At 35.5% G+C, this 13,537-nt stretch overlaps 1 protein-coding gene across 1 annotated transcript in view; it reads right to left on the minus strand.

Annotated features, from left to right (window-relative positions):
* The window catches only part of LOC121342245 (pseudouridine 5'-phosphatase), a 70,279-nt gene that overhangs the window by 19,654 nt on the left and 37,088 nt on the right, over positions 1-13,537 (minus strand). The window contains exon 3 of the mRNA XM_041416522.1: positions 8,443-8,672. Coding sequence (XP_041272456.1) covers positions 8,443-8,672 — 230 coding nt within the window. The remainder of the gene's footprint in view (positions 1-8,442; positions 8,673-13,537) is intronic.

Raw genomic sequence — 13,537 nt, forward strand, 5'->3', positions numbered from 1 at the left:
ATCAGTGAGCAAGTTTTCATAAAACAAGGATTTTCCCCCTCTTTTTTCCTACTTACCATGCATAATTAATATGTGATAATACCCATAATGAGTTCCCTAAAACAATTAGCAACACATCTCCAGTGACCTGCTAATCTGAATATAACGCTTTTTGAATTTGGAGGTGCACCAGTCTTTTTGTGCTTACACACTCACCTCACGTAGAAGCAAAGAAGGCTGCAGAGCATAATTTATTATTCTGCATCACATTTCATCAAGTCCCTTAGCAGCTACTTGATACATTATCAAGACAAATGCAAGGAAAAAAAAAGTATTCCTACCTCTCCACCCTCCCAAGTAGAGTACCCCAAAGACTAAGAACTAATTATAATCCTTCTTACCCCTTCCAATCATTAAGATACCTTCAGTGAAAGCAAACCTTGACCAGGTTACTTTTTGTACGGAATTTCAATGACTTTTTCATCTCCGTAAGACAAATACATCCATAAATAAATATGCACTGCAGTAACAAGGGCAATGTCTGGAACACTTAAAAGTTAAATTACTTGCAAGCCATACAACATCTCATTTTTCTTCCACAAATATATAATAAAGACTGCCAGCATGGGGAGGGGTAGGTTGGGAGAGTGGGTGAGTGCACATGTGAACACACAAGAACACATGCTTCAGAAGAAAAGGGAAGAAGTAAATCAACCATAGGAACTGAGAGCATGATAATTGAAAAAAACCTGAAAATGAACAAACAAACAATCTCCTTCCTTTAATTATCTTTTAAGTATAAAATAGTGGCTTATTATGAATTTAGGGAAAAGATGCCTGTGTATAGTACTTTAGAGTACCAGACCATAGCCTGTTTTGTCTCAAAATGCAGAGTATTGCTACAAGAAAAGGGATCAGAGGAAAGGGTCCCGTGGAGGTGGGGCAGTGCTGTACTGAGCCAACTTTCTGCTCCCCTCTAAGACTTGTGCTCAATTCCCCCACCCCAACTCATTACCTTTGTGTACTGGTGTGGCGGCGTGTTTGTGAGCCAGCACTTTCTGAAGTGTTTCTGTGGGAGTTGTGAAGTGTACTGTACAAAGCTAAGGGCTTGTTAGCTGATACTTTTTGTGGGAATGCATTGTAAGAATTTAAGGGCATTTTAGCCAATACCTTTTGAGTGTAAACATTGGGCTGGTTGCCACAGTTAAGATGACTGTATAATAAAACATAAGAGTTCCCTGACATGTGGTCCAGTGCCTTTGTTCCACCTGACAAGAATTTATAACCAACATCACACCCTCTACCCATGGGTTGTGACAAGCAGATCTTCAGAAGTCCTAGACTGTGAGACACAATGAAATACCTCATGTTCTTTTCTCTACAGCTGGAAGGCAAGCTTCTTAACAACAGGCTTCATCATCCAGCCTGGGAGACACAAGTAAGAGCTACATTCTTAGACTAGGTAGCAGCTGAGGAAGGTGCAGGATTCAGCCAACAGGCTGTCCAACAGTGTATCACAATAGGAGTACATTCCACTACAGTGCTGTATCTTTGCATCCCAAGCTGTAAAGTGTCTAGAAATATATATTAAACTATATTGTTTGATACCTAATTACTTTAAATTTGCTCAGTATACAATTTAAAAGTAAGTTTCATTAATAATTTATTCCTTTAAATTTCTCCAGTGTTTATCTGATATCAATAGCTTCTCCAGCAGGGAGAGGAACCCATAAAAGAAGTTATGTTGTTTATTATTTTCCAGTGCCCCATAATAGCAGGAATTCAAGAACTAGTCCAGCAACATATACTAAATAATCAAAAAACAACTTGCCTTCTAGAAATGCCTTCAGTCACATTGCAGAACCAGAAAAGTAAAGGCTTCAGGAATTCAGGAAAAACTTCTAGCCAAGAACCTTTCTGAGTAAAGAGCTGATGTATCATGTGGAAACTAGGACAATTCCCAAGGAAGCAAAAAAGGTTGGGAGACTGAATTTCTCAGGTTCAAAAGTATGCAAAAATATGTTTTCCTCCATTTTTTTCACGAAGTGGTCTACGCAGAGGAAAAGACCAGCATAAAAGTCTCTTCTGATCTGCTTTAAAAAGAAAGCAGAAGTTCCAGATTGCTGTTATGTTCTCTGTGGAGAATTTTTCTTGGCAGTGTAGAAATGTGCTGGAACTACTTTTCCAATTATGCTTTACAAAAGACTAACAGCTAGATATTTTTGGTTCCTGATAAAAAGACAGGCAATTTTCCTGTTAAGACTGGGCAATTTTGGATGTCTACATAAAGTAAAAAACACAATTCCTCCAAAAAAGCTTCAAAATCATAAAAAGGGAGGATCCTTGGACTTGGCACCTCACCTTGGTTAGAAGGCAGACAAGTTGAAACATTCTTTTCCCGAGCCCATAGATACACCCTTTAAGATTTCAACTGCTATCCACTTTCAACAATTCAGGGCATGTTTTACATTACAGAACTCAACTAATCTGGGCACACACAAATGCTGGGGCATTCATAGTTCATTCACCTTTTAATCATTTCATGTACAATAAAAGTGAAACCTATGTAATCTATATTTAATCTACAATCTATTTTAGGGAGTAAACTCTGCTTTTGCTGCAAACCACTTAAGCAAGGTGTGTTACTCAGGAGCAGTGGTTTAAGCCTTTCATGGCACTGAATCAGTTGCTCAGCTGTCCTACCACTTCCCAGGGTGTACCATCCCCACCAGGACACACTTCTGCCATGGGAGAATCCTCTCTGCTGTGTTTGGAAGCTGGTCACTGTGTAGCACAGTATGCAAGGCTAACAAGAACACTGACAGAGTACAGCCCTCAGATGAGGGACAACAAGAAAACACACCCCAGAAACACTCAAACATCTGAGACCTTAATTCAGTCTACTAACCATATGGCTACACTGGAGTTGGCATCAGCAAATCAGACAAGGCAAGAAGTTCTTTATTGACCCTAACCCATCAAATGCATTAATGAACTGTAATACATCAGTAGAGAAAAGAAAGTCCAGTAGCTTCTGAAAAGAAAGACTAAATTCTGCTTTCTACCTCAAAATGCACCTTCAGCCAGAAAGAGTTGTGGAGCAACACTGATCTCTCTTTATAATAAGCAGCCACTGGTCTGTGCTGTATCTGCCTCTTTCAAACCACACTGTCTGAGAACAACAGTGATCATCTACAAACTGTTAGTCACCTCTCCTCCTGAATGCAGCCTAGCACTTTAAACTTTATACCCTGACCATTACCATCACAGGTTATATCCACCGGAAAAAACAACTATCTAACGATATGCTAAAACAGCTGGCGAGAACTGTGAGTCCAAGGAAATAAGACAGAAGGGCTTGGATAAATCAGAATGGTTCAGACCATGAACAGCTATTTAGAAGGTTGTTTTAGATGAGCAAAAATTGGTAATCTAGGCCTATGCAAAGAAAAACTAGAGCCAAGCTTGAAGAAAAAGACATTGATGTATATTTGAACTGAGCTGAAAAATGTCAGTGGTTTTACACTTAATGCCTTTATTTCCAAAATAAAAAAATTGTGAATCGTAAACTCAGGAAAGAGTATAAGCCAATAAAATTGAAAAGGGACAGATTTATGGTGACTAAAACATTGATTTGAACAGCAGGGATTCCAATTTACAGCTCAGTGCACCACTTATGAATGGTTGTTCATGTCTGTAATTTCTGTACTTTAAATAAAGTGCTCCTAATACATTCAACCTCCAGGTATACACAAGGAATAACAGCAACATCACTAATTAAATACCGTTTATCTGAAAACCATAGTGAGTAAAATATATACACTACTTGCATACAGTAAAAATGGAGAAGTTGAGTAGGGGAAAAAAAGTAGAAAAAGTTTAAAAATTAAGTGGATAATAGAGAAAACCAGTTTTAGCATCCTTTTTTACAACAGCCCACAATACCAATGGTCACATTAAGTGCTAAATTAGCCTTCTTTATCCTGTTTTAGTTGTACAATATAGAATAAAATTACAAAATATTGGAATGTCATAATGTTCTGAATCTACTGTTCTTTTGTTATATCTTCTGGAGCAAAAAAGTCACAGGAAATTTCTCTTTGAACTTCTCCATTCTATGACAAAATGCCCACTGAGATTCATAAATCCTAACGCCATTTAATCAGTCTGAAAAAATTTTAATGAGCTCTCTCTAGATTTGGTACAGAAATTATTTGTAACTATGGGATCAATTAATTAATTAGAAATGGAAGAAACGGCAAAGAAATAGTGTTTTAAATTAAGGCAATGATTTACATCAGTTGGAACTTTTTAAATAGAACAGATTGATTCTTCTTAAGAGAGGTATGACCATTTGTATCACTACAATCTATCCCTCTGTTTAAAAAGTGAATATAAATGGATGTATTTGCTTTTAAACTACTACTAAGGTCCTTCATTTTACAGAAAAGCTACAAGCAAATCAACCAAAATACTGGAAAGCAATGCCTTAGCCTTCAATGCCCTTAAGCAGGAAGTTAATTAATCTGTGTGGTTTTGATGACAGAAATATATTGGAAATATGAATAAATGTTGGCATGCAAATGTCAGAAACCCTCTGATTCAGAGCCATATTTAAAATAAATTTATGGAATACCATTTCTGTTATTATGAAACAAAAGTTCTTCAAGATAGCACTGAAAAGTTATCGTTGATATATAAATATATATATGTATAAATTATGAAAATACACACAAAAAATGGCCTGGTTACTATAAACTCTTTTAAATAAAAAATTAATATTCTGGTATTTCAAATTCCAAAAGCATGATTTTAAATAATGTGAGCTCTGTAAGTTATAGAGGAACAGAAAAATATTGTTCAGCAAAAGCCTATCTTTTTTCCTTTTTTTTTTTTTTTTTTCCCAGATCAAATCTGTGAAGTTAATCACTGAATCACAGGATGAGTGAGATTGGAAGGGACCTCCACAGCTCATCTGGTCCAACCTCCTCCATTGCACAGGACTGTGTCCAGACATACTTTGTGTATCTCCACTACCTCCTGGACAACCTTTGCAAGTGCTTGGCCATCCTCACAGTACAAAAAAGTGTTTCCTTGTGCACAGTGTCCTGTGTATGTCTGTGTCCATTGCCTCAGGTTCCATCACTGGGCATCATAGAAAAAAGTCTGTCTCCTTCTTCATTACAGTCGTTCTTCAGATATTAATATGCATTAATAAGATCCTATTGAGCATTCTCTTAATTCATGCACACCACTAAAGCAGATGTTAAACAGGGCTGTACCCAGTACTCACCCTCAGAGCACACCACTAATCACTGGCACCCAACTGTGCCACTGATCACAATCCTCTGAGCCTGGTCACTCAGCCAGTTTTCAAACCATTTCACTGTCTGCTCATCCACATCATATGGGCGAGAATGTCACAGGCATCACTGCAGTTCAGGTAGACAACAGCCACTGCTCTCAGCATGTCCTCCAGGACAGTCACTTCATCAAAGAAGTTAACCAGGTTTGTTAAGCATGACTTTCCCTTGTGTAGCCATACTGATTACTCCTGATGGTTTGCTTATCCTTACTGTGCCTGGAAATGATTTTCAGGATAAGTTGTTCCATCATCTTTTTTCAGGGATCGGGATGAGGCTGAGAAGCCTGCAGCTTCATGGGTCATCCTTCTTGCCTGGCTTCAACACAGGAGTGATATTTGCTGTCTACAGCCTTCGAGCACTTCTCCCAATGGCCATGATAGATCAAAGATTATGGAAAATGTTCTTTTAATGACATCTTCCAGATCTCTCAGCACTTGAGAGTGCATCTAATTAGGATGCCTGGATTTATTAATGTTCTGTTTGTTAAAGTATTCCCTGACCAGAATCCAAAAAGAAATAATACTATGAAAAGCTCCAGATAGTTTTCATACAAGTTGCATCTGTGCATTTGAGAGCAGAATTTGGAATATATTTAAAAAATAAATTTTATTAAAAAACAAATTTCTAGTATTTAATTTCCAGATCATATTTTGACTATCTGGCTGATTTACTTAATTACTCATATGACCGGGCATTGTCACTAGTGTTGGAAGTTCATATGATGCTTCATGCAGCACAAGATAGGAAACCTAGGTTGAATTTGCAGGCTGTATCTTTTTTGAAGTTCCTGTGCTATCATTTTATCATTATGCTTATTAAGTTCCTAGTTAAGCGAAGACTGCAAACCAAAAGATCAACATCTAACAAATTTCAAGATGGATATTTATGACATCCTTCAATGACAGCATAGCAAATATCATATCCATTTATATGTCACTTAAATACTGGTCTACTTGCACAAATATGCCTGCAACAGCCATTTGCTGATATGACACTACAGCTAAATTCTGGGTTTGGTTTTCTCTATGCCTACATTGTATTTTTTGCTAACAGCAGCAACAAAGTTTTGAAGCAAACTTGAAAGTTCTCATTTTCTCTCCGATAGCTGGTTTCACTGGGTAGTTTTGGTATGTACTAGGTTGCTCTAGCCAGCAGCTCCAGTGAAAGTTCTCTGCAGGCATTCATCAAGCAACCGCCAATGTTTAAGAGTACACAAAGCTCCAAAGAACCTCATCTCAGTCCAGGATCACAGTAAATCCAATCCAATTGAAAACATTCAAATAATAAATAACATAGATATATGAGCCCAAGCTCTGCCTATGATGCTCTAACAAGTTGTTTTTCTTAAGTCCAATTATTTGTTTATGTAGATATTAGGTTTACCTCCTGATACCTGGCTGCACCTTTGCATGTTAATGACTGCTGGCATGAAACCCAAACCTGTAGCTCTATTAGTTCTTTGCTTGGGACAAAACACTGCAGGTGACACTATTACACTGCAACTAGTCACAAACATTTTGGATAGTTTCACATGCACTGTTTTCACTTCCTTCCTCTTGGGAATTCTGTGTAATTGTAAATTTCCCACACTAACATTTGTGACTTTTGTAGATGAAACAAAAAAAAAGTTCAGCTGAATTATCTGCACTCAGGGAAGTTGATGCTGTAAACTTCTAACAAATAAAAATATGGATTCAAACATCTAGGCCCTTCTTCAAAGAAAAGTTAACAAAATTAAAAATACACAACTACTATTAACGATCTGTGACTTTGATTGTCTAACATACCTTTAAAGTTTAAAAATATTAAGTGTAATACAGATGCTATTGTTTCCTCATATTTTTTTTTCAAAGCTAACACAACTAAAGAATACAAGTATCTACACAGTGCCACTGGTTCACTGGTTTTGTTGCTTCCTTTTGGTTTGTTTTTAAACTTTTTGTTCTTTTTAAGTATTACTATCTTGTGGGTTTTCTGAAACAGAACCACATAAAATAAGAGTTTTGGAAAAGCTGTCCTGCTCCTCCCATGAAATTATAGTTTAATTTGCCATTAACACAGCTGACATTCAATTTCCTTGGCTGTGTACATTTGGCATGTCATTTCTGAACATGCAAGCTTACAAAGAAGTAGATTCACACATACAGAACATCAAGGGAAATTGCAACAGAAAAACAATCATACCAAAACCCAAATCCAGTCTGGCTAACTCTGTTCAAAATTAAACCACACTGCACCAAATTTAATTTGCTTCGTATTCCCAGGCAACAAAAATACTGTTTAGACTCTGGGTGAGATCTTGAAGTATAAAAGGTGAGGAATCTTAGCTAATCATTCCATAGGTACTTGTGTAGTACCAATAATTCTACTGAGAGAACAGTAATCACAGTCTAATCTACATAAATTTCTTCCTTAAAATTAGCATGCAACACATTTTCTGCAGTAATGAAAATAACTCCAAAACTTCAGAACTTACATTCTACTTGGCAATTTAAAGGCAATTTAATTTAAAATAAAAATGAAGACATTGTTTTAACTAACTCTCAGTTTATGTGAAATTTTCTCCCTGCAGATTTCTACTTTAGAATAGTTTGTAAAGTTATATATAAGACAGGAAAAATTAACATATCTTTTATTTGAGAAAGATTGCTCAAACTGATAGTTTTAAATCGGAAACAAGGACTATGATCTCAGAGATTTAGACTGCTAGTGGAAAGATATACCTTCAGAAAAATATATGTCCTCATCACAAAGAACTATATTTAATGTTTTGACACTTAAGAGGTATATCAGCCATGAATGTTTCCAAACTCTGAATAGTGAAGTTAAGTTTGCAGCTTTATATATACAGCAGAAAATCATTACTTTCCTATTACTGCATGCTACCACGTAGGAAATCAGAGCAATCTGCATAACAAACTCTAAATGTAGTGGATGGAAATCCCTCTCTTTGACAGCACAAACATCTTTGAAAATGGGGGTTGCTGATTTTAATAAGGTTTATATTAATCTAAGTATTTATTATATTAAAAAAATAAATCCAAATATAGCTCAAACAGAAAATTCCTAAATTTAATTTGTGCCCTCCCCCTCTTACCTTCTCTGGTGGTGCAGGAGGTTCAAATCTCTTTGCACAAAGTAGAAATGGATCAGGATTAGGCTTGCCACGCTTCAACTCAGGATCCTCTCCCAACACAATATGATGAAAAAGACTAAATAAGTCTTTGTGTCTGCTTGTTTTTATCTCAAATGATGATACACTCGAGCTGGTGGCAACACCAATGGGTATCTTGTGTTTGTGTAAATGATGGATCAGCTTTTTCACTCCTGCAAGACAAATATACACATCTTAGTTTACTATAAACTCTTTTAAATCAAAAATTAATATTCTGGTATTTCAAATTCCAAAAGCATGATTTTAAATAATGTGAGCTCTGTAAATTATAGAGGAACAAAAAAAATATCATTCAGCAAAAGCCTTTCTTTTTCCTGGTTATTTTTTTTTCCAGATCAAATCTATGGTTTTGGATTTTATAAATATGCATATAAGTTGGTATATGTATTAATTTTTATACACAATTACAAAGCATTTAGCAATACTTCAACAATGCTGTCTTACTGAATATAATAAACCTATTTCAAACAGTCAGTGTAAAAGAAAATTCTTGCTGTATCTGAAATGTTCCTTCTACACTCAAAAATCATAGAACATTCTGTAAGTTATAGACATACTTTTTCTGTTATCAAACAATTATTTTCTCAAAATCTGTCAAAAATGTGATTAACATCACTACATAATGAAACCCACTAGAAACTCATTAAACAATGTCCCCACATTATGTAAGTTTATTAGTTAAAACTCTAAAGTTTGAGAGAACATTTTCTTTCATATACAGTTATGCTCCTGGAAAAAAAAAAAAAATCAAACATGTATACTCTTCTCACTGGATTGCAAAGTTTTAATTCCTGAAGTAGGTATCCAGCTGGCTCAAACCATCCCATAAAAGAGCTCAGTTTCTCTCTTTTGTAATTACTAAAGCAAGTAACACTGGGCAGAGGAGAGCAGCCGTCAGTCACAGTTGTTAATACCAGAGCTTTATCTATTGATGCTGTGAACTTAGAGTAATGAACACCGCAAGCCTAATGGGTAGAAACTTCAATCTGATCCAGTCTTCTAGGGGAGGTTAATGCAGTGAACAGTGAAACACAACCAGTCTGTGTAAGAGGGACACATACTTTGTTATTCAGTGCAAATTTTGAGTTTTCTCTGAAGGGTTTTTAATGCTTCTTTGCTGAAGCATTCTAAATGCTGGATACCTTTCCCAGACAAAACAATTAGCATTATCTAATGAAGAACAAGTGTGGATGTCTGGTCTTTATCAATTCCCAAAAGAAAATCCTCCACACCTGTAAAATAATTTCAGCTGTGCTCTTTGGCATTAATCCCAACTGTACCAGACACAGGATATTAGTTTCAGTTAGTTTAGGTTCAAGTAGAGTCCAGTGGACTTTTGGCTCCTTGAAACAACTTGAGCACAATTCTATTTTCATATTTCAACTACATTAATTCTTATCCTATTTTGTCATGCGTGGTTATACAAAAATAATCTTATTCCCTTCCTCCTGATTCACTGTGATCATTAGTGGTCTCCACTCCCTTAAACCATTCCTACTCCTCCTTTGTCACCTCAGCACCTCTGATTTGTATTTCCCTTGTGATCCAGCCATTCAATTCTATAAACAACTGTGTTATCTGCCATACATTTTTCCCAAGTACAGTCATATGCCCAACTTTAACAAACTGTAAGTGCTACTGATAACAAAGCATGTAGATTAGTGAATAGGTACAATAACTAATCTATCTATCTGGAAATAGGACTTGTAGGTATGACTCTCTGCAGATTTCTCATTTATTCTCCAGAATCGAATGAAACAATTAATAACTGACATTTCCAGCTCCATGCTTGTATTTGAAGATGGCCATTAAATACATGCACTTCTCTAATGTTAGATTTTGAGATGGACAGATAGAACAAGCACTACTCTTCCTCCAAGGTCAATACATCAGCTATTTAAAAGCTTTCTTACGCTCCATTAAGTGGTTATACTAAGCAACTGCACTTTTTCCAAAATGATGCTACTATGTCCTCTCACTAAAATACGATGTTAAATACGAGCTAGCTTTTTATTCCAGATAGTTTATATCTTCATTCTGAATCATGTGAAGTAAGTCTATATTAAATTAATGGTAGCACTGATTCCTTAATGTAAAGCAGTAGTATAAGTGTCTCTTCCCTAAAATAAAATGCATTCATTCTAAGGAATTTAATAAACTGGAATGTTTAGCAAGGTTAGCATATGTAAGTGTTGTAAGACAAAGCAGTCCAAGGATTACACAAGCAGAAGACTTTTCCTACCTCCTACACCCTTGCTATGATATGGTTAGTTTTCTCTAAGGTTGTACTCTTTTCAAATAGCTAATTTTCTTCAGTCCCACTGCATCACAGCTTCAGTTCATCTCTCACTGGGTATGCTTATTCTATGTTTCTATTGGAGGTAGCCAGCCAGAGAGAAGCTGTTGCAGAAATGTTATTTCTCCAGGGTTCTCTCTTGTATTCCTTGAGCATGTCATGATTTCAGTGTGTAAATGTGTATGCATGTGTGTTTGATTTTTCTTTTTGGCTTCCTTCACAACAAGGGAGCTAAAATGCAGTTGCCCCTAATATCTCCAGAGAGAAAATATTTACATTATTCAGAGAACATGCCACTTAAAAAAATTATTATTTGCATAGATGTAAATAGAGCAAAATAGAAAAAAATTGCAGGGGGCAAATCAGTTGCCAGAAAAAAAATTAAACTGCATTTGGAAGAATAACTAGCATAACTTGACAAGCTCAGAACAGTAGCAGCTGAAAAATATTTTAATTTCAGGTTTGCTTTCCTCTTTGTAAAGCTGTACATCAGGAAAATCTATTTTGTTTTTATCAATTACCACCAGTTTAGTTCTAGACACTTTGCCACTACATCAAATTACTGACACAATTATTTTACTAATTCAGCATATAATTCTTCATTAAGAAGATAATATCTTCCTTAATCTCTTTCTAATGCTTTTTTTTTTTTTTTTAAGAAAATATCAACAGAAGGGGAATTGAGGAACTGCTTTAAAGATCCTTAAGAAACATCCCCCAGCAAATACTGTCATGTTATCTTCTATAGCTACAAATATTTTTCAGTGAAATGACAATTCAAAACTCAATGGCTATGAAGGATACTGAAAATTCCCTTGATCTCCCTAACTTCTAATTTACTTGTGGCACCATGTAAAGGATCATGGCCCACCCATCCCAGAGGGACCCCTCTGCTAAACTTCTTGGACTACCCTCCACCTCTCCTACTGAAAGCTTAGTAACATAGAGCAAGATTAAAAATTTGAGAAATATCAAAAGAAATAAGGATCTCTGTTTTTCCAGCATAAGAATACACTCCAAATGTTGCACACAGGCAATAAATATGCCCACAGGCAATAAATATCTTATGCAGAACAACATAAATTTTTCAAGTAGTTATAAAAAATTAGGAATAAACATCCCACATTGCTATGATTTATTTCCAAATATACTCTTGTTTCTAGATAGTAAAAGAGGAATGTACTGTATCTTTACACTATCTCTTTAAGTAAGAAGTTTTAGATCAACACAGAACTTAATATACACTAACTACAGCAGCTAAGCATCAGTGACTATTGCACAGAAAAATAGGTGAAAAGAATTGTAAGCAGAGTTTTGTTACAGAAGCAGTAAAGAAGGAGGATCAACTTTAAATGTCAGCATCTTTAAAACCCAATTAATCACAAATGTCAATGAAGTTATCAACTTTGAGGGAAAAAAGAAAACAAATTAAATGAACAGAAAGGACCTATTTCTTCTGAGACCACGGACACATTTAAAAGAAAGAGATTTGCTCTTTTGTTCTGAAACTTGCGGAAAAGCATATACATTATTTTATTTTTTTGAAAAATGAACTTTTATCCCTCCATTAGACTCCAGATGTGGTGTTGTTCTCCTTAGATTCAGCTGATAACGTGGTGACTAATAGATTGGATCAACTGACAAACTAAAAATAAAACTTATACTTAACAACAAAACCCTTGGGCTAACTGTCACATTTTCCTTCTAATTGACTAATACATACATATACACCAGGAGTTCAGGAAACCAAATAATGTTACACTAAAACGATCTAATGAGAATCCCTATCTAATTATTTACATGCTATTACAAGACTATTTTCTACATTATTTCTTTTAAGCTATTATATATTATAATCAAATGACATTGTAGATCATGAAGTGAAAATTAACAAGATGAAACTCCTGAAAGCTGACTCAAATTGATTGAAAGCGAAGGGAATTTTTATTTTCCTTTTAGCTTTATACAAACATAATCTCTGTGTCATGCACAAGAGTTTAAAACAGTGAACAGCACATACATTCTTGCTACATTTTATTTTATATAATTTCAAAATTTGTACCATCCCTTTTCTTGTACTTATCTCTCCCTGAACAAAACACTGTTCTTAACTTGTACTAATTCTGTATATAGAGATTCAGATCTATTTCTTTTAAAATGCCTTCAGATAAAGAAGGAAAGACTATAAAGCTCTTCTATTTTTTAAAAATGTTAATCTCCAACCAAACTTTCATCTATGAATATGTTACAGCACTATATAAGAATATTTTTCAAGATAAACAAGAAAGTGATCTCCATGCTAAACTTGTAAAACACGTGAGATAAAGAAGAGAACTATACACACCACTTCAGGACTGAACCCTAATTTCAGTTTCCTCTGTTCCCCAACTGAATGTCTCTTGTGTTGCATATCAGTAAAACCTTATAAAAGGAAGGCCTTATAAAATGGCTCAGGCCTGTTGCTTTGGTTAACTAGAAAAGGACTGTGGGAAAGAGACTCAGCTGAATTAGGGGTAGAAAACAAGTTACGTAACCATGGTGTGTTCACATCGTAGTGCATGGTGAATTATGCTTGTTATGATTTGAATTATATTTGTTATGATTTAAAAGTATGTAGCTGATAATGGGCTAACTGCTCAAAAAGGCCTGGGTTTTGCAATAAAGCAGCTCTCCTTTGCACCTGCCTGGGGGACTCTGTGTCACTACGGACCCCCACTCACC

This window comes from Onychostruthus taczanowskii, unplaced genomic scaffold (assembly GCF_017590055.1).
Source record: "Onychostruthus taczanowskii isolate IOZ18803 unplaced genomic scaffold, ASM1759005v1 scaffold52, whole genome shotgun sequence".
In the NCBI taxonomy this organism is placed as follows: Eukaryota; Metazoa; Chordata; class Aves; order Passeriformes; family Passeridae; genus Onychostruthus; species Onychostruthus taczanowskii.